General features: G+C 38.1%; 1 protein-coding gene across 1 annotated transcript in view; it reads right to left on the bottom strand.

Moving 5' to 3' along the window:
- The window catches only part of THADA (THADA armadillo repeat containing), a gene marked incomplete at its 5' end in the record, with an annotated part of 163,830 nt that overhangs the window by 86,543 nt on the left and 49,774 nt on the right, over window positions 1-27,513 (bottom strand). Inside the window, 3 exons of the mRNA XM_082480800.1 lie at window positions 5,522-5,690; window positions 20,793-20,924; window positions 22,312-22,401. Of these exons, the coding sequence (XP_082336926.1) occupies window positions 5,522-5,690; window positions 20,793-20,924; window positions 22,312-22,401 (391 nt within the window). The remainder of the gene's footprint in view (window positions 1-5,521; window positions 5,691-20,792; window positions 20,925-22,311; window positions 22,402-27,513) is intronic.

Raw genomic sequence — 27,513 nt, forward strand, 5'->3', positions numbered from 1 at the left:
GATCTTGCTGGGATCACAGAGACAAGATAGGATAGCTGACACATTTGGAGTGCTGCAATGAAGGGATACGGGCTCTTCAGGAAGGACAGGTGGGGAAGATGAGAAAATAGAGTTGTCCTTTATGTGAGAGAACAGCTGGCACACATAGAGCTCTGCCTGGTGATGGATGATGAGCCAGCTGGAAGCTTATGGGTAACGACTAAAGAGCAGACCAATATGGGTGACACCGTAGGGGGTGCCTGCTATAGGCCGCCAAACAAGGAAGAACAAGCGGATGAGGCCTTCTACAGACATCTAGAAGTAGCCTTGCATTTTCAGCCCTGGGTCCTCATGGGGGGACTTCAACCACCCTGGTATCTGCTGGAGGACCAACACAGCACAGCATAAGCAATCCAGGGGGTTCCTGGGGAGCATTGATGACAACTTCCTGACAAAAGCAATGGGGAGATAACAAGAGGTGCTCTGCTCGACCTCATACTCATGAGCAAGGAATGAATCACTGAGGCTGTGAAGGTCAAAGGCAGACTTGGCTGCAGTGACCATGAGATGGTGGAGTTCAGGATCCTAAGGAGGGAGCAGGACAAAAAGCAAGATCACAACCCTGGACTTCAAAAAAGCAGATTTTGGCCACTTCCTGTATCTGCTTGGCAGAGTCCTGTAGGATAAGGTCCTGGAGGGAGTGGGGTCCAAGAAAGTTGGTTGATATTCAAGGACCACTTCCGTCCAAGCTCAGGAACAGTCCATCTCAACAAGCTAGAAGTCAGGCAAACATGCCAGGAGGGCTGCATGAATGAACAAGGAGCTCGTGGCAAAACTCAAACATAGAAAGGGAGTATACATAAGCTGGAAGCAGGGACAGGTAACCTGGGATGAAAACGGAGACACTGTGCAAGCATACAGAGATGCAGTCAGGGAAGCCAAAGCCCACCTGGATACAAATCAGGCTGAGGTAAGGCTGAGGTACTGAATGTCACCTTCACCTCAGTCTTTAGTAGCAAGACCCATGTTAGGAATAACACAGGCCCAAGCCTTCCCTCCCTAGTATGTCCATCAGCTCACCTTCTTGGACTCTGTTCAGTATAAAGTGTAAGTGTACAGAACATGTTATCTAAATTGTATATAAAAACTGTTCAAAGTTTCAATCAGTTATTTCCAATCCAAGTAAAATTCATGTTTATAATATTTAACCCTTTATTTGCAATAACATTCTTAAACACTAATTTGAGTAATTTATGTCAAAATTTTGATGGTTTACACAAGACAATAATACACAATAATAAAAAACTATGAATGTTATACCCACAAATCTATGCAAACAAGAATTAATCAGGCGCAGACTGATGGAAATAAAAATTCTGCATAGCTTCATGAAGATGCCCCAATCACTGGCAGGATCAAAGAACCATTAAAAATAAAAGGGGAGACTGGTAGGAATCTCAAGTGATCATCTGTCCATCTCCCAGGCCCAGGCAAAATCTTATATACATGATGGCAGACCCATCATTTATAAGTTCTGAACATTAACGCATCCTTAGTGTTAGAAAGTAGTCTCAAATATTTAAGCTCATATTTGACTGTGTTAATGAACTAATGGAGAAAAGTATACCTTTCAGACATCAGCTACCAATAGCCTCCATTTTCCAAGACTAAGTAATTCCGTAGAAATCTCTTCAAGGCTACGGCCAATTTTTGCCCTGTCCTTTCTGTTTTCCTCTCTGCATGCTCTTGCTTCAATATGTTTCCTCTTGGTTTGCATTCAATAAAGAACTGCTAATTTGTCCAAGCTGGTGCATTATTACACTTTCTGTGCACTCTGTGTTAGATTGATTCCTACTTCTGGAGTTACCGTTTCTTTGAAGAACTACCAGGTCTCCATAATTCCTTTTGCTACTTAGGGCTTATTTCAACGTGACCCCTCTCTGAATTCTAAATTTAAGTGAGCCCTGAGCTTTACTAATGTTTGGAGGTCTTCGAATAACTCTTGACTCTAACAAGTGTTTTGCTCAAGACATTCAGGCTTATTGCAATGGCACAGAATTAGACAAACTGAAGACCGGAAGCTTTCCTAAGCATCAGGACTCAAAACACGCTCTTTTATGTAGGTGTCTTCTTTACTGTAGTTTTAAGAGACCCAGTTAAGAGTGTTGTCTATGAGACTAGACATTTCTACAAAAATACAGGCACAAAAAGAGAAAGCAGACCATGTCCCTACCTGCATGGCTTACAAATACCACTATGAGTCATACAAGTACATTGAAATTACTAATTGCTAGTGCAGGTTATTTAATAAAACATTTCTGAATTAATTACAGCTTAATTCTGAATTTCTCAATTATTCTGAATGGATGGAATACATACTGCAGGAATTCCAACCCTAAAGAGGCAGAAGGTCAAAAAAGCATTTTATCCCCTGATAAGGATACCTCACAATCCCAAAATACTTTAACTTCCTTGGCAACTGCCAAAAGTAAAAAAGCTTCACAAACATAGAGGCTTCCCTAGTTATAAATTCTGATACACTTCCAGGAGTCTCTACATAAAGCTGTAGATGAGCTCTTCCTTTCACTGATCAGCTAAAACCCCTAGATCTTAAAACCAAAGAAGCCAGAGATATTTCATCATTCAAGAAGGCCAGTAGAAGACTGCTGTATTTCCTTGTGGATTACCAACTTGACTCTCTCCCCCTCAGCAGTTTGGATTATGGAGCAAAGTAGAAACTACACTCATAAAGGAAACACTAGGCACAGAAAATATTTTTCTTTGTCTTAGTCAAGTCAATGCATTTATTTACGATGCAGAACTACTCCTTGAAGAATATAATCAATTCCATAACAGTTACAGAATAGCAGTATTTCTCCTCGATAATTCTTGAAAAGAATTCTTCTCTAAAACCGGTAAAGGATAAGATCATTTTATCGTCATGCACATTCATACTCCTATGTAAACTGAGCCATAGTTAGCTATCACTATGGGGAGGAAAAGCCATGTTTTCACATAATGCAATAGTCTGAAGTTAAACACAACACATTTGCAACCACTGTCAAAAAGCACTCCTTGTCAATCTCAGCATTTTGAAAACCAGGCCATGTTTGGACAAGCGCTCCATGCTGAACTCTTTTTGAATGATCTTTCTACAAATTAACATTTGGTTTGCAACAGATGAAGCAATTACATAACTCTGAAACATAACTGATATTTATCTTCAAGATTCATTACATTTGGCACTGCCACATAAGCTTTAAGTCTGAATAATTCCAACTTTCCTGTTCAAGATTTGACAGCATATGAACATGGAAATAAAAAAACAGGCGATGAACTTAGCTTCTAAAGTGACCAAACAAATGAAATGAAATTACTGAATTACATTTTCATATTATATTGGCTTTGTATTGCAAAAAAAAAAAAAAAAAAAAAATCTAAATTTTACTGAGTTTTGTACAGACGCGCTCTTTTTAGTAGGGATTTTTGATTTGGTTTTATATCAAAAAGGAAGATAAATTCTCTACCGTGTCATGGAAATGCGGTGCAAACAGTTTCAAACACTGCCAGATCACTGTCTCTTCAAGTAAGCCTTCAGAGAAACAGTGCTTTAGTGAACAGTCACATAACAATTTTCTACAGTTCACTGAGCCTTAGCAGCACCTTTGCAAGTTCCGTCTTACATAGATGAAAAGGAAACTGAAACCATGCATCCAACATGCCCTGAAAGTCACAGTACTTTTTGTACTATTTACTGGAGGTGCATGCTAACTACGTGTTCAACTACCTGGTGTTAGTGTTTTAGAGGTAGAACATCAAACACCACTGCCTCCCTTTTTGCACATCTTTATCACCCTACAGTATTTCCTCTGAATGTTTTGTTATTTTTAACTGGCAACAGATATCAGCATTTCAGTCAGACACTAAATTTGGTTAAGTATTAAATGAAGACATTGCACAACCTTGATTCACAAGTCGTAAAAGCAAAGCCCAAGACAAATGCGAGAGACTAAACATCACAGAACTGTTATGGTACAACTGACACTTTTTTGGAGAATGTGATACTCTGACAGCACTGGTATCTCCCTGGTGCAGTACCAATTTTAGTAGTAGTTCCTGGTAGCTGCTCAGAACTAACAAAAAAGCAGGTTAAAACCCTGAGAATATCTCCTCCCTCACAGGTATGGAAAACTCCCTACACCTATGCATAAGGTCGTGTTAGCAACGCTGGATCATCCTTTGGGCTCTTTCAGAACCAACCCTCCATAATTGTTTGTTTTTCCAGGTCACTAAAAAGAAGCCAGTGGCTTTATATGCTACGGCCAGTCCATAACCCACGACCAGAGTTATAAACATTTTGGACTGAGAAAGCACTTAATTCTCTGTGTTGGAATAACCCTCTCTTCCTAATGCTTCAGGAGGTTCAGCAATTTTGTGACACACCGGGGCTGCACTGGTAATTTGGTGACGGCAAGCTCCTCCTTCCCACGCAGATGCAGCAGCTCACAGGTCTAAGCACTTGCATGCATGCAGGTGAATGGACTGTTTTTCAGAGCAGGACATGATGTCACCCTGTGACAAGCTTCACTGTAACCAATCATCATCCAAATCCAGATTCAACTGGCTGAAACCATTTACAGGTAAAGTTGACAGTAACATCTTCAACAACTTAACTCATTTCCCTGTCCTAGGCTTCCCGTAAGGTCATGATTTTAAAAGGCAATAATATGCAGGAAAAGATACACTAAAAAACCAAACCCACAATCACACACACCCCACCACACAGTTTACAGAGGGAATGTTTACCCAGATAGCTTGCCAGCTAAGGCAGACTAACAGAGCTGATCATGTACAATACGGCTTTGTTGGAGGGTTGCTCGTGAAAAACAGGCAATAAAAATAGGTAACTTATTACCACGATAGCTTAAAAATCACAGTGAACCGACTGCCATAAAACAAAGGAACAATATATGGGGAATGAAGAAATTTCTGATTCCAAACCAATAGTGAGCTGTTCTCCAGAATGTTTTCAGAAGAATACAGTATAAAGCTTATCACAACTTGTACATCAAACTCACAGGAAGCTGCTGGTGTAGCAGGAAAAGCAAGTGAAGTGATAAATAAACATGTCAGTAAGTAGCAAGTCTCAATATCTACAATACTACTGGTGCATGGAGTTCAGTTTTGCTCCAGATTTACTCCGTGAGTTTGGGCAAGTCACATACATCTCTCTGTAGATATGTGTAGATACAGATATTTGCTCTCAAAGCACTTTAATCTCCAGAGATGAAACATTATATGAAATGTAAATGTTGATATTTACAGCTTACAGCCTTCTAATGAGGGTTGAAATGTGCATTCCACATTTATCATCTGATAGAATTGACTCAAACCCAATCTTCATACATGTTGTGACAATGTGCGAATGTTCAGCTCAACTTGTTGCGTGTTATAGGCTGTGAAGTATGACCAAAAAAAATCCAACAAAACCGCCACAGTAAACAACAAATCAAAACAAAAAAAGCAACCCCCAAAAACTTACTTGCAGAAGCGTTCCATGAATATTATTCTGCCGTATGCAAGGACTGGTAGAGTCTGGAAGCCCCTCCAGCAATGACAGCACTGTAGGTGGTACTTCATTTACCATAACAAATGGAACAAGGGCCCGACCTGACATCTCACGTGAACGGTACACAGGAGAGTGTCCACACCTAGAAAAAGAAGAAATGACTGTTTTTTGTCATCCAGCTGCAATCCATTGCTGTGGCTGAAACAAAACAAAACGAAGGATAATGCAATGAAAACTAAAACACATTTCTCATAAATCAAATGTACAGTCTTTCTTCTCAGTAGTGAGAAAGTATTTGCCCCGAAACATTGTCATACTAGAGCCATGTTGGAGACTTTTTCTTTACATAAAGTAGAAAAAAAAAAAAAAAAAAAAGAAGAAAAATGCAATTATGCCATGAAGCAGTGTAAGTATATGGTTCTGTTCCATCTTTCTTGACGTTTATGTTACTTACTATACAGCAATCATATTCCAATGTATTATGAGTTTGACTTAAAACTATTAAACTCCATGTTCTAATTTAGATGTTTCTGTAAGAACACAACATGGTGTCTACTGGAATTTTAGGCTGTATCTCACACTGGTTTTTAGACCGTATTTAGAACATATTTAAAGGCAGGAAGTAAGACACATGGAAATAATTTTATATTACTTACAATTAGTATCTCAAAAATAAATACTTTTTATTTATTAAAAAATTAACTGATAAGACTCAAGACTGCATATAAAACACAGGCCAAAAAAAGCGTCGCCTCTTTTAATGTTATTAACTGGCTGCACATTTATGAATATACATAGAATTAACTATTCAGCTATATTAACACATTAACCAGCTGTGTACTACTTCAGTAGCATGTATGCTGAGTTGAAGTGAATAAAAATCTTCTATCAACTAGAAGTGGGTTAGGCTAAGTCTTACAAAGCCAGTAATTCTTGCGTGTGTCAATTTTTATAACACAGGTACAATTCAGCCACCTGCAGTCTCAGACAACTGAGAAAGTTACCACAGAGTTTAGAAATGAATGGCCAAATGATTCAGGTGATATAAAATGCAGGATGGCAGAAGTTAGGCTCTGATACCTCCCAGCTGATTGTGATGACTCGGAGAGATGACCTTCCCTCCTCCTACCCTCTCATCCTTTCCCTGAATCGCTATTTACATATTTTTAGCTTACAAAATCACATGTAGTTGAGATTATCCCTGGCCAAAATGGGCAACCCCCTTTTGAACTCTCCCAAACAAGCTCTGCGGGGTCATGCCAATATATTTTAAAAATGAAATGAAATTAAAAGGTATTCTAAGGTATCAAATATCTCTAGCAAATTTCAATCAATACTCCAAGTAGTTGTTTACTCTAGTTGACATCAAAGAAATACAGAAAACCGTTTCCACCTTGAACTAGGAACTGAATTATTAATAGGGTTTAAACACAAGACAGTAAAAAGACTTAATTGAAATAGTTCTGACATTTTAGTCATGTTATGCCATGGTACACCTGAAAAACACAGACATTATTTAAAGGAAGTAGAGAGCTATGGCTAGCCTTGAACAACAGGCTTTTGTGGGAATTTTCATCCTCGCAGTATGGCAGCATATTCTGTCCTCCACATCTCTATGTCTTCCCTTGTAGGGAATGATTTTTAGGAAGATCATGTTTGCATTTCTTTTTCAAAGACTGGCTGTACTTCACAACAGGATACAAAAGCAAAACAGTCACAACTGGGGGCTCTTCCATATGGAAAAGCTTTAATTGTGTATTGACAAGGTGCAAGAAGAAAGTCAGCTTAGCTCCTAATAAAAAACTTCAATTTCTTTTAAACAAAAGCATTTTAATTCTACTGCAAGGTAAACTTAAGTCTGAGAATTGATTTGTCTGCAACCATTCCTTTATTTCTGCTAAACTGTTTTTTCTTAACCAAGAGATTCTCACATGTAGACGTTCTTTCCAAACACAAGCAATATCGATACTGCAATGACTGTCTAGTTTTTAATTAGCTATAACTGTATACTCAAGAATGTTCTTTATTTTGTTCATGACCTTTTACAAATCCCAAGGAAACTGACATGTCTTCAGGAAGGAAGAGTGGAAAATGGGTAAAATGCCAGGGTTTCCTCTAACTTGTGTAAGGGTACTTTCCAACACTACATGCTTCAGAGGGGGTTTTCTCCTCGAACACAATGCAATGAATTAGAATGGAATTCTGTGGGGTTTTTCCTAGCCATAAAAGAATGGAGTTGAGAACAATTTTTAGATAACCTGACTTTAACTTTGTTGTCTTGTAAAAACTGACATTAAAGACTTATAACACATGCATATATGGAGATACAGTATTTTACATATGAAATTTTGTTCCATGCTGTTATTTTATCAAATTTATTAAGGAAATAGAAGAGAATGCTCTATATTTGAAAGAAGAAAATCTTTTCATATTACAGGCAAAATTGTCTCAGCTGCCTAAAGTCTGGGTTGACAACAGAGACACAGGGGACCCGGCTCTGCAACTTTCTGTGCCTAAGGGAAACGCAAACCCACAGACACTACTCATCTGAAGGGCAACCCAACAAGCAACCTGCCACCATACCACACACCAACTGTACACTAATGCAAACACCTCACACTACAGATTGTTCTACAGGGTGCAGTATAGCCACAGGAACTGACAACTCACTGGAAAGACTCAAAGAGCACTCCTATGAAGTCATTACTAAGGAACAAAAGCATCACAAAGTTTAAGAACAATAACAAAGTATCTGCTTTACAGGAACACAAGGAAGGCATTTCACATTGGCAAACAGCTTCCCAAATCTGAGAGGGATTAACATTCCTACTGTTTCTTCTCCTTTTTTCTTTTTTTTTTTTTTAATTTTATTTCTTTTTTAAAATCTCCTAATACTCAAAGAAAATCGGTTCCCATCCCCCGCCCCACAAGAAACAGTACTAATAATGTTTCAAAACCACTCCTCCTTTCACATACACATGCAAGATATCATGCCAAGTCACCACTAGTGACCTATCCCTGAACTTCTGCATACCCTGAAGGCACTTTTGTGTACGTCTCTCATGTTCTGAAGGCACTTGGCTTCATTCCCAAATCATGCAAGAAGTTTGCCAGAAGAATGTCAAAATATAAACTACTTTTTCCATAACCTGTAACAGCACCCTAGATTAAGAACGGGCAGTTTGGATTTTTACTGGATCCCACTTCGATATAAATCTCTTACATGTATGTAAAACTAAACAGGATCAATTCTCGAACAGCGAGAGGAAGAGTGAATGCAAATAAAACAACTGAGTAACACAAAACAACAATCTAACCAAATGTAGCAGTTTTTTGTTTATTGTTATACCACCCTCCAAGACCAAATATACACCTTAACACTGAGTCCACCAGCTGTGTTCTTAAATATTTATTTTACCTAGGAAAAAGTAGGGGAAGCAATCTCACAAGCTGTATCAATAAAAAACATTATACAATTATAGCAATCACTGTAACTCAGTTTGTACCTGCAGCAAAACCTAGCAGCTAAAGGAAAGAAATATTTTAAGGCTATTAAACTATTCTGGTTACTCCTGCAGCAGTTTAACACACTGCCATCCCTGAGATTAATTTCACTTATGCAGCAGCAGTTGCCCTGCCAGGACATTGGCAGAAAGGAACAGGACCTCCAACCTCAGCCACTTCATCATCCAGACTCTGAGCTTCACCTGTCAGCAAAATGACTAAAATCTGTCACAGGCTGCCTCTTCTCATCTTCTCTGCAAGCAAGTACATGCAATGGTGTCTTGCATCCATTAGGGCAGCATGTATGTGTGTGCAAACCTGTATTCTAAACGGTTCCATTTTCTTTGATTTAAAAAATACTTGGGGGGGGAGGTGAAGTGGTTTTGGTATTTCACACTTTCTTTGTATGCAGATCATGTATAAATGGACTTTAAGAAATATCTAAAATGTTGTCATACGTAAAAAACATAATAAAACTAGGTTGGCATACTGTATATCTCAAAGTAGCAACAAGCAAACTTGCAAAATCCTCATGTGACACACTTCTATTAAATCCTGAGGGCTATTAACAACTGTTGAAGTAGTATTCCACATTGAACTCAGTACTGTTTAACTAGGTGCACGAGGTACTGGATGTAAACATGTTTACTTCAAACAGTCCGTGATCAAGAACAAAAAGTCAATAAATCTGAAAAGGTTTCACTTTGTGTAACTGTGGATTCAATGTATTTCCACTGCTCCATTCCACCTTTAACACTGAGATCCTGAACAACCCTCCTAACTGACATAATTTACGACCAACTCTCATAAGGCACAAAGATTCCATACTCCTCTGCACACATCAAAGTATCTAATTTATTACTCTGGCTGCAAATAACAGAACACTAGTTGTAAATAAAAATATCTTAAACTTCTTTTGGAAAAAAAAGAACTGCAGGTGTTTCCTCTGTGCTTATTTTCCTCCCTTTCTTATTACTCCGCTTCAACAGACCTTGTATTATCCAAATTAACAAACCAAATAAGGATTACCTTTTATATGAAAGTCACAGAAACAAACAAGTAGAATTAATTTGAAAAATCACACCTGTAGCCGAAAATATGTCCACTATATTAAGCAATACCTATAGTTGTTAGAAGAAGGATTAACAAGGAGAAGAATACCTATTTCCAGGTTTACTGGATGTTGTCACAGCAATCTCTGCATTACTATGTCACTGCTTATTAACAATACAGCACCTGCAGTCCTATAGACACTATCGCAGCATCACAATTTTGTTTTCAACTGAAATACATTCACATCCATTGCCTTCACAAAATGTTGGAAGAGGGAATCGGGAACAGCAGCCATGAAAACAGAACAGAAACAATGGGAGAACAGGCTGAACAATGAGGAAGGGAACACTCCGCAGAAGGGGCCTCTAAGTCACACCAAGTATCCTACCACCATCACAAAGAGAGTTTGGGACAAGAGGGCAGCATGAGGCAGGAAAGGCACACTTGCAATTCAAACAAACCAACTCTGCCTGGTAATTGAAGTATTTTCACAGCCTCTAGGGTTTTTAAAAAAATGTGTTATCACATATTAAAAATAAATGAATATATGAAAATCAAATAGATGGTATCCTTTAAACCCTGGAGCTAGTTATGCCACAAGGTCCTAGCAAATACACTGGAAATTAAAAATTGCAGTAAGGCTTCTGTCTGATTCTATACAGACGTGGTAAGCTGTATGAGAAAGAGGTTTACCCTTTCCTCAACCATGCCGCTATATAGTTCAAGTCATGTTATCAGTTCTACAGCAAGAATTAAAAACATGAAATTACAGCAGGGGAAAACATGGATGGGGATCACAGAGAAAAGTATTTAGCAACAGATTCAGTTCCTATTAGAAAGAATTTGGTTATTAAGATTCAAGAGCATTGTGCTGTCTGTATTAAGTAACTCAAAAAAAAAAAAAAGAGATGTTTTAAGAAAAATAATAATCATAATTACGTACTAGTTCAGTTTTTTCCCTTCAAGTTCTCTCCTGAAAGATTATATTTAGCAACTCTCAAATGCTGTATTACAGGTTTCCAAGCAAAGACAGGTCCAAAATTAGCATAAAAAAAATATACTCATGCTTCCACACAATTAACATAACTTGGACTTCTACACTGGAATCAGCAGGACAGTACCTATTTATTAACGTGAGAGTAAGATTTCCTGGAATATGAACAATAGTTTGTTATGCATCTACCTAAAGTTTCTTGTGTTCATTTATTGATTTGCTTGTTTTCTGGTTTTCTTCCATTTTGTTAGATTTCTGTGTTCCTTAGCAATTAAAGTACCCAAAGCGTTTAATTATTAAAAAATTATTTCACTATGGAAACCTGTATTGTACCTAGCCTGAAGACAATTTTTGTTCTTTAATCTGAAATTAAGAACCAAACAAACCCCAGAATAATCTGAGTTTTGAAATAGCATCTCAATATTTACCTGACAAGTAGAAAAACACAACAAAAGTATCAACAGTTTGCTGGAGGCTTTAGGCCTACAATCAACACATGAACATAGTCCAGAAAATGTCTGAACATGAACATGGACAGAGACAGATCAAGTTTCATTTCAGGTTATTTATGCAGTACTAAACCTCTACATTCTTATTTATTTCCTTTAAAGTGAAGTTAAGGGTTGCCCAAACTTCTAGTCTTTTTATACATTGTGTTAAGTATTTTATTCTTCCAACTCGAGCAATTAAGATAAAACCTTATGCTTTTGTACAGCGTTTTCCACACAAGCACTTAATGAATCAAACTACCTGTAAATACTGCAGGAACTATGTAGGCAAAGTACACAGACTTTTATTTGTGAAAACTGTCCACAAGCTTTTTGCCAGGAGTTGTTCCTCCATATGTTTCCAAGGCCTTTCTAGGAAGAAATTATAGACATTTCTCTCTCCTTGTCACCAAGACCCAGGTTATTGTAATAAGCAGCCAACTGATACCAAGCTGAATCAACAACAGAAACTTGAATTGTTGTGGTTCAACCAGCCAATAAACTAAGATTTCTAACATGTAAGCCTATGCAAACTGTTACTGATACTGTGTGTAAACTTTAGACCAACAGAAATATGTTCTCTTCAAATGGAGATTTAATATGGAACATGCTGACACAATTTAAATGGCATCTTTTTTCTCGGATTCCCACCAAGAAATCTCAAATAATATCTCCAGGTAGCTAACCTCTGGGCTTATTTAACTATTTGTTGAAGTCATGTGAGGTTAGAGCCTCCTTTCATCAGTTTTTGGTTCACAGCATTCAAGAGAAAAAACAACTGCTTTTAACCCAAGGTCATGTAAAAGAAAAATTGTCATTCACAACCATATTTCAACCTCATTAATTTGTGAAAAGTTACTATACTATGATGTTTCACAACTGAAGGATAATGGAAAAAACCCACACTTACTACCAAAACAGTTAGGAAAACACACAAAGAATGTAGACAAACTACTTTCTGTCTTAGCAACTGTATCATTATTTTGAACTTGATGAAAAGGATGCTGAATGCATGAATCAAGTCTCAGCACTCTTTTGCAGGACAAGCTAAATGTTACTATTTGGCTACTTATCTTGACCAGCCAAGTACTTACTGACTGGCTAATTTTAAGTATGTAAATGAATAATATAATTACTTCACCAATCATGTGTTGACAGTTGAGCACCCCATGATATTTTTTACTGGATTGTGTTTCGAATAAGAAGTAGCATACATCAAATTTTAACCTAGGATCCCAGCCACTGGCCATTTTGAGGAGTCTGCAATACTGGAGAAAGATATTGTTACTCTCGGTGTTCATGAACACCTCTCTGCTAGACATCACCTTTCATTTCCCATGAATCTGACACCTCCCTACAGTTTGTGAATATTTCCTAAATTGCTTCAGATGATGATCTGCCAATGAGCAGCAAACAGATTGATGAACACAATAAAAACTGGAATAAGGAACCAATAATGAATACCTAGAGGTTGTAGTATTTCCCGTCAGCACCACTTGAACATGAAAAGAACATTTGTCCACAGTTTACAAGAAAAGGCTGAGGAATACAGCAAAGATATACAATGATTTTGCACTGATCAGGTCTTGAACAGCCTATCAAGCTGCAAGAATCAAGCACATTGCAGCCTTCTCTAGCACTACAGTCTGAACTTAATCAAACTGTTTATCATTTCTTATTTAAAAAATGATTTTAAAAAGTCTGAAAACCTTCTTTATTAATAATTATGGTGAACCATAAATATTTTTACAGACCAGTACCAATCGCTCTTCAATCAGGACTGCACAGAGCATAGACTGTAAGTAGAAATGGAAAAATTCTAAGCCAGTCCCAACTCACAAGGGAGGAGTTATGCTCAGAGGGGAAACGCATCCCTCTCCCTCCCTCCTTCTCCCCCAGCCATGCAAAACTTCCATCTTAGATGTCAAGAAAGATTTCACACTACAAAATACAGTAAGAATCTGAAAACGATGTATGTTTTAGGGGGGGTACATTGCTCCTTTTTCCAAATGCGTATGCCAGCTTATGTATTTTGGGAACCTTGCCTGTAATCAAAAAGACACCCGTCTTTGTATTGCAATGAAAGGTCAGGCCCATAAGCTTCCCCAGCGAGGACAGGGCATTCCAACGGGTCAGAGCCTGCTCCTGGTATCACAGGGATTCCAAATAATAAATGATTGCAGACAGTTATAATACTAAGCACTTATACTGATCAGACATTAGATTAACGAGGAAAAAAAAAAAAAGCAGCACAAAGGACAAAAGCAGAGACCAAAGACTAAGAAGATGTGCATGTGATATGGAAACCCAGGGAGATGCTTTTATAAACAACTGTAATCAAATGCAGCTATTTTAATACAACAATGCTGCAACAAACACATGTAGTTCTTTTCATCTAATATGAAAAAGCATTCCCACAAAAGTTCTTTGCCTATCAGACCCCTGATAAGATTCCCAGTCTTACAGAAATGACAGCTGAATATGGGCAAGTTTTAACATTAATTCTCCTACTGGAAAGGAAAAAGCGGAGAAAGGCAGAGGAAGCATACTTAGCACAACCGTTCAGCTATCTTGTTTGGCCACTTACCAAAGGATACCGGTGTTCAGCCTACAGAAAGTCAGATGGCTGCTTTCAAGTCAGATACAGGATGATGTACTAAGCCCACAAATGCAATTGTACATGTATGAAACAAAACAAAAATCAGGGAAACTGAATCTAAACAACTTATATAAGCAGCAATTTTAACCAGGTACAGGTAAATTACTTCAATCGAGCTCTTCCCAAGTAAACTGAAGATATCTTGTTATCAGAACTCCTTAATATACTTCCTTAAGAAGCAAGCTCTCACAGATTTGTAAAATAGTAAGACACAACTGGGACTCCTAGAGAGCCCCAGAATTCATAGTCAGGTGCTCCACTTCCCAAGAAGCTAAAATAAACCTGGATGAATCTCACTTATTTAATAAACTTTTTTTCAAACTGCCTAAAACATAGAATTCAACAATTTGCAACATTAGATCACACAGGTTACAACAGTATCATAATTTTACATATGTATCTTTAACTGGATTTGTTGTTCAAAAGCAAAAGATGTGAACTCTGGCAATAATATTTCCTCCTTATCAGTACTGAAGTAAACTGAGCAATGAAGACTCAAAGGAATATGTAAGGAATTTGTGAACATAAGTGGAAAGAGAATGGGGAGAGAATAAAGCAGGCAAAGTTGCATCAGAATGACATTTTGCATCTTAGTAGGAAAGTATCAAAAAAACAGAGATACATCAGTGTGTTGGTTTTGACTGGGATAGAGTTAATAATTTCCATAGTAGCTTGTATAGGGCTATGTTTTGGATTTGTGCTGAAAACAGTGTTGATAATACAGGGATGTTTTCATTACTGCTGGTTAGTGCTTACGCAGAGTCGAGGCCATTTCTGCTTCTCACACCACCCTGCCAGTGGGGAGGCTGGGGGCACACAAGAAGTTGGGAGGGGACACAGCTGGGAGAGCTGACCCCATATGACCAAAGGGATAAGAAGGAAGGAGGGGACGTTCACAATTACGGCATTTTGTCTTCCCAAGTAACCATTACACATGATGGAGCCCTGCTTTCCTGGACGTGGCTGAACACCTGCCTGCCCATGGGATGCAGTGAATGAATTCTTTCTTCTGTTTTGCTTGTGTGTGAGGCTTTTGCTTTACTTAAACTGTCTTCATCTCAACCCACAATTTTTCTCACTTTTACTATTCCAATTCTCTCCCTTACCCCACCGGGGTGGAGTGAGCGAGTGGCTGTGTGGTGATAAATTGCTGGCTGGGGTGAAACCACCACAATCAGTCAATGACAAGACAGCACAATAACGTAAATATAGTAAGTATATCTGGCAATTGAAAACCATATTTGGGGGATACAGTATTATGCAACATCATAAGGTTGCTTCATTACATGGGAAAGATCTTAACCATTTTACTAATCAGAAAAATATTGAAAACAATTAGTTCTTTGTACTAGGTTCAAGCAGAGTGCAACCAAAGGTCTATTTTTGTATTTCCAGCAAATATATTTAAAGATAGACTCCGATTCACTTTGGCCAATAAAAATTGCAAAACAAAATTAATTGTAAGAGATTAAAATTCAAGCTCCCATTTCTATTAGAAATTTGTATTTTGAGTAATAGTATTTTTAAAATAGCTTTGTAAGCTTGTTAATATCTGACAATACTTAATCTCTGAACATCATTTTGTACAGAACAATTTATGGAATCTATATGTTATACACTGAACCCCTTGGACTTCACTGAAGGAATCTGATCTTTTACAACAGAAACCCCTATTTTGCTTTTAAATTTTAAGAAATATCTTCTGTAGCCTGCATATTAGTCTGGATTGGCATCTGTTCAGATTTTTAAAAGATTTAACTGTAAGTCAACAAAACTTAGTATATTTACCCACTGAATAAAACCAAGAGTATCACATTACTTGTGTGGACTAAAGACTCATGTGAAATCACGGCCCCTAGGATATTTTTTGCTTTTTCCCCAAGTTTGAAAGAAATTGGGGCCAACTGTCTCCATCACTTCTTGCAGAGGGCCAGACGCACAAATGTTTCTCTGCTAAGAAATTTAAGAAGGTGAGTCACGTAACACATCCAAAGTAATCCACCAAATCCCTAGGGTAACAGATCTTTAGAGTCAGATTATGGTCTAACCCCTTCAAAAAGCCCAAGAGAACAAAGTTTAGCAAAGGAACGTCATCCTGACCCCACAGGCAAATGGCACGACAGGCCAGCATGCCCCACAGCACTGCACAAGGGACGCGATTCACAGGAACCTGCTGGGACACCGCACTAGAGCTTGCAGAGGGCTCCCGCACAGCAGGCAGGCATCACCTGCGACGCAGGACTGCTGTGGAAAAGGCATCACAGGGGGCACTCCTGACATCTCGCACTGCTTTAGCTGAGTGGTTTTTAAGAAATTTACTGAGCTGACTTTGCCAGCAGCCTAGTAGGAGGTTTCACAGAGCCCGTTCTGACAAGCAAGCTGTGAAAGTAATAACTTTCAAGATAAAGCGTACCAATAAAAAAAGTCATACCATCTTCCATTGTTTCCACTGCCTTTCCAAGTCAGGGGATAACTAGATCATTGTGAATCCACATACCCTCTAGCAGATGCACCCAGCCCACTTAAGTAACAGATTTATTTGAGCTTTCCTATCACAGCTACTATGATGGCACTTGAGCTGCCAGTTTGCTCACAGCTGATGCCGACTTCCCTTCTCGTTCTCCTTCTCTAAGCGCTCATTTAGGAATGCCTTACTGCCCTGCAGTTGTCAAGGCAGCTGACAATGCTCCATCCTACAGAAAATTTTTCCTCACCACACACAATTTTGTTTTCCTTGCATCTTAGCGTCTGTCATTAACTAACAGTCAAAGTAATTATCTTTGTATACTAATGACAAGCTCACTCGAGTGCAAAACCAAAATAGCACCGTATCAGTTTGGGGTGGTGGATGGAAGGGAGCAGGAGGGGGAAGAGACAGCTGTAAAGGACTACTGCTTCCCACTGCCACTTACCCTGGTCCCCGACCAAAGACAGCATCAGGGGATTTTGGAATTTAGCTCCTCCATTTTACAGAAAGATGCAAGTTACCAAGTTCTGCACAAGAAAATAGCATCTATTTCAAAATTGTGTTAATTTCATGGAAAGATGTTCACATTTATATTTAAATTGTCCTCAGACGGTGAGTTTCTTCAATGACTTGCAACATAAGATACCTAGAAGCAGTACCACTTTGAAATCTGTCATTTGATGAAGTTAAAGGGGAAATTTCACTAAGAATTAAAAACAGTTTTGTCAAGTGGAAGACAAGGCGTATACACCCAAAGAGTTTTAAAAAACCTTATGGTTTTTGACATTTTAAAGCTATTTTTTTTAAATTCCTTAAAAGATTAAAAAGTCACAGTCCTAAATAGGGCTAGACTTCAATTAGTGAAAAGTATCCAAGTCAATACAGCAATATCCATTTTACTCCTTCAGAGCATTCAGCCCAGAACATTTAACACTAAACAAACACTCTGTCAATGCCATGGTATGAGAGGACATAAGGTAACTCAAATTTAGATAATTCTGAAGAGATTACAGTTCTTTGAAAGGGGGAGGGGGAGGCGAAAGGGAGGTTATGTTTTTGTTTCATACTTAAAACATTACCTCCCAATTACCTCCCTTGCTAATCAAAAACATTCTGTACATTCCTTCATCTTAGAAAGTAACCATTAAAGCAGACTATCTAGCTCTTAAAGAAAAAAAGAAAGTGAGGTAATAAGTTGTGAATCAAAGTGTTCCCTTCCAAATAAAACATCTGCAAAAGGAAAGGAGGAAAAAATAACTTTTAATAGAACTGCAGATAGGTAATCAAATGCCCTAGTTCAACAGGGAGTAACAAGTACACGCACAGAGATTGAGACTTGTCCTTGTAGCATTTAATCCTACTCATATTGTGCAATTCATCTCAGCACGGTCAGAGCAACCACAGCTCTACTCCCACTAGATGGAAAATTCCACTCGGGCTTAAGTGAAACTCTTCAAAAGCCCAATTTGAATTCTTCCTGCTAAACCCAGGTTTGTTCAGAGAACTGCTCATTCGCTTGCAAACACGGTAAGTATTCTGTTCATTCGCTCAGAGCAACAAATGAATACCACTTCATTACAGACTGAGCCCTGGAAAGAGTCTGAAGATCAGTTATGGGTTACATTCACCCTTCCTCTCTTCCTACCACATAAGCAGTACTTTTCCTTGACAGTGGTACAGCAATAAAACTAAAAATCTCACAGTAAAAGTATAGCAATCAAATATTATAATTGCATTGGCCTACCATGTAATTATATGTATATGTAGATGTTATGTAATACAATACTACATTGAAGCAACAATTAAGATATACAATTTAATGTCTTGATGCATAGGGCCTTTGTCATCAGGCCTTCTCTTTGATCCTAATAGGTGACTTCACAACAATCTTCATTACCACCTGCTAAAGAACAACCAAATGAACAGGAAAGAATTTTTAGTTCATAGGCTCCTGCAGGATGGAAAATAGGAAGGGAAATAGAAAGGGAAAATAGCAACATATTTATTGTACCCAGTTAAATCACCCCTATGTATTCCAACTAATGCAGTCAGAGTGAACTGAAAACAATCATGGTATTCACAGAACAAAGGCATAAGAGCTGTACACAGAAATAGAGCCAGCAACAGCACAGTGATCTGTATCATAAATACATACATTTCCCACTGCAGAACCCTTGGTATTGTGCCCTGGCAACCATAAAAAAATGCCAGAAAATTCATGTCTGTACACCCACATGCAATTTTCTGTCTGAAATACATAAGAATTTTATTCTAGTCTTATAGTTGTAACCACAGCACAGGAAATGCATAAAATATCATCTTTATCTGCCACACCACTCCTCTTTAGGAGCACAGTTAAAGGAAGGTAGGTCCAATGACAGAGGTCTCTTAAATGTTTCAGGTTCTTCTTTTAAAGATTTTATTGGCTTTTTCTCCCCACATCTTCTGAATGGGTTTAAGTAATCTCAAGAAAATAAGCTAATTAAGGGTGAAGAATTCTTTTGCTGGTGTACGTACCTTGCCTAAAGTAGTGGCCATAATATAAAGACAAAATTCAAAAGCTGTAACCAAAAGCTTTTCAAAAGTTAATCTATTACTGATGTTAGAAACTATGCTGAAACTCTGTATTAAAAAAATAAAAATAATAAATAAATAAGCATTCTCCTGTGTATTAACAAGGGCTAAAAGCAGAGGTAATCAATGATGTAACCAACAAATACAGTTTTAAATGTTTCTCAAAAAAGCATTTAAGATTCAGGGGGCCTACAGGAAAGCTGGGGAGGGACTTTTTACAAGGGCATGTAGTGATAGGAGGAGGGGGAACAGTTTCAAACTGGAAGAGGGTAGACTTAGATTAGACATTAGGAAGAAGTTTTTCACTCTGAGGGCGATGAGGCACTGGAACAGGTTGCCCAGGGAAGTTGTGGATGTCCCATCCCTGGAAGTGTTCAAGGCCTGGCTGGATTGGGCTTTGAGCAACCTGGTCTAGCGGGAGGTGTCCCTGCCTATGGCAGGGGGGTTGGAACTAGGTGATCTTCAAGGTTCCTTCCACCCTAAACCATTCTGTGATTCTACAATTCAAATACAACAGAAAACCAAACATTTTTAATTGTTAAATTCAGTGTGTTTAACAACTCTTACTAGAGGTTTATTCCTTTAAGAAAAAATGGTAGATTATTATTTATTCTTGAAAATTCCCCAAAACATAGTAAGAAGCAAGAGGTATATCACATCTGCTGCAAAGAATAAGCAGACAGAGCTATTATTTTCTAACATAAACAGTAGTTTAAAATAAAAATTAGAAGATCTTAGGATAACAGTAACTTTATCTTGTTTCACTACTAAAGGAACAAGATTAAATACAGAACTTTCTCACCCTATTGCTCTGAAGCTTTCACACAGATAGCAAGACTTCCTCTCAAATACTGTTTATGCTCATTTCTCCGCACCCACCACAGACCTGTCCCCTTATCAGGCTCCCCCATCCCACACCAGTGGCATATAGAATAGCAAAGGTATCTGCTGAGTATCTTGCTAACCACCATATAAATAAAAGTTACACTATATAAAAAACTTAAAAACTAATTTAAAAAATATATTAGATACAGGTTATATTTGTATCTTCCTATATTCATATCTTCATATATTTATATATGGATGGAGATGGAGGTATATACATACCCAGATCTACAAATCTATGTAGTAGTCATGACATTTGTGTGTTATGAACAATCACTCTGTGGGACTGAAAAACCCACCAGAAGTTTGTACAGCAAATCTTGCATTGCTAAAGTCAAGCTCATCAGTTTTCATCTACCCTCTCTGTGACACCAATCATGCTGTACAGCATTTGCAGATGAAGATTTACAAATAAGTCATACAATGGCTTGCATAACCTGAAATGCTTTCTATTCCCTGAAAACAAGCATTAACAGTATAGGGAAGTCCAACCAATGAGTATCAGTTTTTCCTCTAAGAGTTAAAGCTGAAGAAAAGCTTAAAAAGGCATTTTATAAAAAAAAAATCCAAAGACTCCAGAAAGAACTCCCATCACATGAAAAATCACAAGAGCACCTTACCTTATAATAAATGGGACAAAGGGTGCCATGCTGAGTGCTGAGTAAGTGCCATCCATCGGAGATGGATACAGCCTTCCCAGGATTAAAAGCAAAAGGAACAGGCTCGGATGGATTTTCAACTCTTCAGCTTCACTAAATAAAAAAGTGATAAGAAGCATTTGGTGAAAAAAGCATCCTCCTTCATGCTAGTCTTGAGACTCTTCTACAAACAATACCCTTCTACATTTCTGGTTCGAGAAGGTATGCTAGGCTGATCATTGCAAGAAAGTGCAAACCCTGCTGGGATCAAACATGGCATACAGTTCTCCTATGGCACCACTGGGGACCCCTCTATGAAGGCACTTAACACTGTGCTGTCTTCACTTGCCTATATTATCCCAAGCCTCCTTTACTCCTAATAATAGTAAGCTGCCTTCACTTTAAATACTATTAAAAAACAGCACAGATAATTTTTCTCTAGAACTGAGAAACTGAGAAAGCCGAGTTACAAAAAGATGGTTAAAAAAAGTCTCTTTTTTTCAGTTTGGAAGGAAATGCATATTTAGTAAATAGCAGGCTTTATTAAGGAACAGTTCTTGTCATTGACACTAAGTGGCTACTATTCATACTGTAAATACAAACAGAAATCAAGTCAAAATCAACACTTCTTGATTTAGGTAATGACTAATAGTAAGATACAAGCCTTAATCTGCATTGAAAAAAAGCATTCAAGGCCAACATTTCAGGCAGCAGCTTTCAATCTTTTTCATTTTAAAGACTTCCCACAATTTTCCAGTGACAACACCGTCACCTTTCAAAATGTCAGGTAAAGCAGACTGTGTGGAATATACACACTCTTTTCTTAGAGCAGAGACTGCAAAACATGCAATGACTGGTGAAACTCCTGCTCCCCAGCATCCACCTCAAGGCCACTAAACAGACAGCTGAACCTCACCCATAAATCAGCTGCTGAACTTCCGCAGTTTATACCATAGCATTTTAAGGAAAAACAAAGTCAGCACTGGTTTACTTTAAAAGTTCATGAACCTGGGGGTAACGGCATCAGCGTCATTCCAAACGATATCACTTGCATTGATCAAATAGGAACTCTCAGCCACCATTTGTGGAGTCCTTAAAAAGAGATCAAGAACCTTCCCCAGAGTCAGTGTATCACAGGCAAGCGTTCATTTAGGGTTACATGAGGCCTACGACGCTGTATCCTTTAAACATGTTAGGCAGTCTCATCGTTAAACATGAGACAGACAAACACCCAGCTTCTGCCTTTCCCTGAAAAATATACGTTCTTTAACATCTGATCCTAGGAATGCAGCAACTACTGATTACTCAACAGTAGTTCATACTCCACAGACTTACTGCAACGTGCAAAAGTTATAGGAAAAAAGCCTTAGCAAAAGAGACTAGAAGTATGTTGTTTCAAGAAGCATTGATGAAAAGAACAGCATTAGGGTATATGTGACACGACTCAGTTTAACCTTTTCATTGCACTTTATATTTCAAAGTTTCTCAGACACAGTCTTACCTGTTCAAAGTATTGGTTACAACTTCCAACTGCTTGAGAAGGAAAGGATAAAGACTTGGAAACCGAGAGAAAAACTCCCTTCCTGTCATTCTGCAGAAGGGAATGAAGAAGAGTTACAATTAGCATTCCGCAGTAATTAGTTGCAGTCAAAATACCAGTTTACTTGTTGGACTTCCAATGCTACAGTGAAGCCAGAGAGCCAAAAGAACCACGCACACATGATGAACGCCTTTCAAACAAGGCAGAATGTTTTCATTAAAAAGGATGATACAGCGTAGTTTACACAAGTTAAGTAACTGTCTGTATGCGTGCATACTAACACTTTGTCAGCTGAACTGGTCGGGCCTTTTTGGGAAAAAAAAAAAAGGATCTTAGCCCCTTAATCACATAAAAAGAAGAATAAAAACAGCAGGTCAAATCCTGGCACCATTTTAACAACAGTCTAGTTGAACAACAGAAGACTGCACTTGCTTTAGTATGGCTCGTACAAAATAGCTAATAAAATATATTTAATATATGTGTACTAACAGATGCTCATACTGTACTGACACTGAAAAGCATCTCAAGTAAGTAACTCAAAGAGCTGTAAAGCACGATGACAGAAGCGTCTGACTTTCCATTAGCCTTCTTTACACAGTGCTGCTTCCAGCATATGATAGCAGTGGCATTTCCAGGCCACGTTTTCAATGGTGTAGAGGTAGCAACCACATTCAAAGCAGAACAATGTACTAATACTTACTGAACTCATCCCTAGCCAGAATTAATAAGGCAGCATAGTTCAAGACACGAGAGAAAATCAATCCAAGCTAAAAAGAGACAAGTAGAAATCTTCTGTATTTGTTTATTTTATAACCCTTTGAACAGATAAAGGATGGCTTCATGGTTTATAGGAAACCATTTAGCACCTTAGCAAGAACCACTTAAATGTTGGAGTGGGAAGGTTCTAATTAGACATGTATGCTATGCAGATAAAACAGACTCCCTTTAAAAATAAATAAATAAAAGGCCATCCATTTAGAAGAAGAAAGACAACTGCCGAGTTTGCTTGCCACATGATCAACCAAGATAAATAAGTACATGTTAGCATGACTCCAATACAAAGCCTCCAACTAGCAGAGAGATCCAGGTCTAGAAAAATAACACGATGAGATGGCAAGATTGAACGTGCGTAAAAATAAGCATACCGAAAAAAAAAAAAATTCACGCAAGAGTAAATCAGCACATGGCAAACATCAGCACAGCTTCTTCCAGCGCTGAGCTAACATAACATGCCTTAGCCACAGGCCACAGAATAAACACAGCAAAACCAGATCACTAGGTGAAAACAAATGTTCAATCAAAGAGTACAGGAAGCTTTCTCTAGGCATTTAAGAACAGTACAGCGAATTGCTGTAACTAAAACCATGACCAAGGGATTCGGCAATATCTGCTACAACTGCAAAAATGGATTTCAGTTAGAAAATTTAGGTGGAAGCATTCAAGCTGTGACTGAATATAAACGGAAGCACCAATGATGGTTGAAAAACATCAACACTGATAATCGCTGGCTATTTAAGCAGAAAATATACATGTAATTTCTTATCACACAATCTCAAAGTGCCTGCCTGACACCAAATGCTCCAAATGTCTCATACTCAGATCCCCAAAATTCAATTTTCCAGTTCATCTAAAAGCTTCCTCAAAACAACTTTAATTTTCCATACATAATGTAGAAGCTGAAGATGTAAAAGTCTGAGACAGCACAAACCATAAGATCTTGATATATAAGTCAATGTCAGAGAGCCCATCTCACCAAGTTTTCATATGTAAAAAATTAAAAACTCCATTTTATTATTTTTAGAAATAAAAAAATGCTGTGAAACCTCCACTTCTTGTGCTACTGAATGCATCAAGTAAAAGGAGAATTGGGGTTACGTTTCCTATGGCTACTGCTTAAAGGCTTAAGAGTCTGTGCAAGTCACATCTCACACAACATGCAATTTTGAACAGGCCCGTTTTTAATGTATTTAAAATTCAGTAACCAAGTTAGAATCAATATTAAATAATGGGATTGAATATTCTTACCAAGCCTTAAAATTCTTTGTAATTAGTGTGGTTTCATGAATCTATTTTGACAGTGAAAGAAAACTACTGAAGTGGGTAACTTACATAACCTCCCTCTTGGTTTACAGCTCCACAGGTTACACGAGGGGAGAAGGCTGTCTAATCAAAACCATTAATCAGCAGTATCTGCAGGAAAGATGCCCAAAGACACTTTCAGGAAAAAAAAAAAAAAAAAAAAAAGACACAATTGTCTGAGCAGACTGGCTGTTGAGGGATAATTTTAAAGGGCCTCCAGTTCTGAGAGTAAACAAGACAGACTACACGTTAGAAGTGCTGCAAAGTGAGAAGGCGCTCTCAAAAATACAGAGTGCTGATTTAAGGGTGAATCCAGCACCTGGAGATGTCAAGGCAGGGAGATGCGCAAATGGAGAATGAGCAGAAAGCAAAACAGGTAGAGTAAAACACAGAGGTATCTAGGTGTTTCATTTCTGATTACTGACCATGCGTGTTGCTCCTGGAAACACGTACCTGTTATTAGGCACACACAATTATTTGGGTACAGTAACTGAGACTGGAACAAAAAAATGTAACGGTTCCACTTTTCAAAGATGTTCCTGACACTAAGCCACATATTTTCTATGAATTTCATCAAAAGCTACACTGCTTTAAAAAAAATGAATACCAACACTAAGATTTGGCTTGTGTATGTTAGCAATACAGACTCATGCATGTGCATACACACACAAATGTGAGTTAGGCTTCATAATTAAGAAGCTATCCATATCTTTAAAAGAACGTAAGTCCTTGACATACCTATAAGGAATATATCATTTAAATGTTGGCTAAAACAATCCAAAAGTCACTGCTAGCAGTTTTCATGGAATAAACTTTTTCCTCCTTTTCTAAAATATATCTGACAAGGAATGATAGATTAAAATTAAAAATACAGATAACTATCTTTCCATTAGTCACTGACACAGTTCAAACACAGATTTTTGGCAATGTAGCTACCATAATTAAATCCTTAAACCCAACATTTTGCAGATGACAGGATTTTACATTTCGTCGTCCTAAAACATGTTTATAAGAGAAGTAACTGGGAAGAGCCTTAAGACACTAGTATTTTTTCCTTATGTCCAGCTGAAATTATTTTTATATTGATTCAGAGCTCATCTTTGACAGTATGTTCAAACAGAGGTTCTTTAACAGTATTTTCTTTTTTCTTGCTAGTAACCCAAAGTAGCACAATTTCACAATCCAGAATTTCAAATGGGATTACTGAGACCTAAACAATGGACTAGTGGAAGGTTATTTACTGTAATAGGAAGTACTGTAATGAAACAGAAAAGTTATCAGCGGCTTGATGATGCTTACAGTAAAATCCCTCTCCCTAATGTAAAATGTCATTTAGGTATATAGCTAAAATGATGCTTAGTGTCAAAAGGTTGAGAGATAAACTAACGGAAGCACTCGTATCCTCCTAAAATTATTTTTAAAAATAATTTGTAAAACCATATACAAGCAGAATACTGTGGTATATAAATAGGAAGATGCAATATTTACAGCTCAGATACTCTACAGTTTCACAGTTAATGCTTTGTCATATGCAACCAATTCTGCAGAAAAGCCAGATGACTAAGAGCACAACCCATTCACATATGTCTCATTTTGATGGCTAGAGACAGCAGTCATGCTTAGCATTTTTCAGAAGACAGACTGACAAATAGTGTTTATGTAGAAAGGGAGACGTACATGAGTTTCTTTCCCATTTTCACTCAGGTTTCCCACCTGAAGAGATGGTCCATTAACAAAAAGCAGTCATACAGAGGTATCTTCTGTATCATACCATACAGAACCAAGCTCCTCCTCTACTCTGCACTGGTGAGGCCACAACTGGAATACTGTGTCCAGTTTTGGGCTCCCCAGTTCAAGAGGGACAGGGAACTGCTGGAGCGAGTCCAGCGAAGGGCAACTAAGATGATTAAGGGTTTGGAGCATCTCCCTTATGAGGAAAGGCTGAGAGAGCTGGGACTCTTTAGCCTGGAGAAGAGAAGGCTGAGGGGAGACCTTATTATGGCGTACAAGTATCTAAAGGGTGGGTTCAAGGAGGATGGAGCCAGGCTCTTTTCAATGGTTCCCAGTGACAGGACAAGGGGTAATGGGCACAAGTTAGAACACAGGAAGTTCCGTTCAAATACACGGAAAAACTTCTTTACGGTGAGGGTGACAGAGCACTGGCACAGGCTGCCCAGGGAGGTTGTGGAGTCCCCTTCTCTGGAGATTTTCAAGACCCGCCTGGATGCAGTCCTGAGTAATGTGCTCTGGGCAATCCTGCTTTAGCAGGGGAGTTGGACTGGATGATCTCTAGAGGTCCCTTCCAACTCTGAAAACTCCGTGATTCCGTGAACCACTCCTAACTATTCTCTGCGTGCCCTTGAGTCAAATAAACTCTTTCCCACCTTTGTCTTCTCCAGAGTCTATTTAAGAGGAAAAGAAGGTTGCCATGACAGCAAGAAAGCATTTCACAGAATATAGAGTTCATATAAATCAGAAAGAAGTTATTCTGAAAGCTTGTGATGCTACAAAGAACAGAATCTGTTTTCTAGCAGTAAGCATGTGGAAGACAACAATGAATCAAAGCTAAATTACCAAATATCACCATCTAGTAGTAGTAAAATTTGAAACAAAAGACATAACTGAAATCAGACTGTAGATCTATAAAATGTGAAGGAAAAGCCTACTTTAAGCATGAACAAGAACATAGTTTACAGTGTTGATAAACAGTTCTTTATGAAAAACATAAAAATCAGTTTTACTTTTCTCTGAAATAATCTATGCCAGAAGCCCTTATTATACTCGTGATTGTCAGTAGTTCTTCCATTTAGCACAGGTTCTTTGGCTTTATCACTTTTCAGAGTAGAACCTGGGGTGCTTTAAGGTAAGCTAAAGATCATATACTTAGAAGATTTCATTTCATCTGCTTTGCTTGTAAAGACATTCAGCATCATTGAACTTCTAGAACCAAATTCATAAGCCCTGCTGAAAACTGTGACATCTCCGGTCACTATACATAATGTTTGTCTGAGTAGTGACTTGATGCTGCATAATGCAAGGGTTAGTATCTAGGTTTATGTAACTAGTGTCTTTCTTAATAAATAT

The sequence above is a fragment of the Vanellus vanellus genome (assembly GCF_965231255.1).
Source record: "Vanellus vanellus genome assembly, chromosome: 3".
In the NCBI taxonomy this organism is placed as follows: Eukaryota; Metazoa; Chordata; class Aves; order Charadriiformes; family Charadriidae; genus Vanellus; species Vanellus vanellus.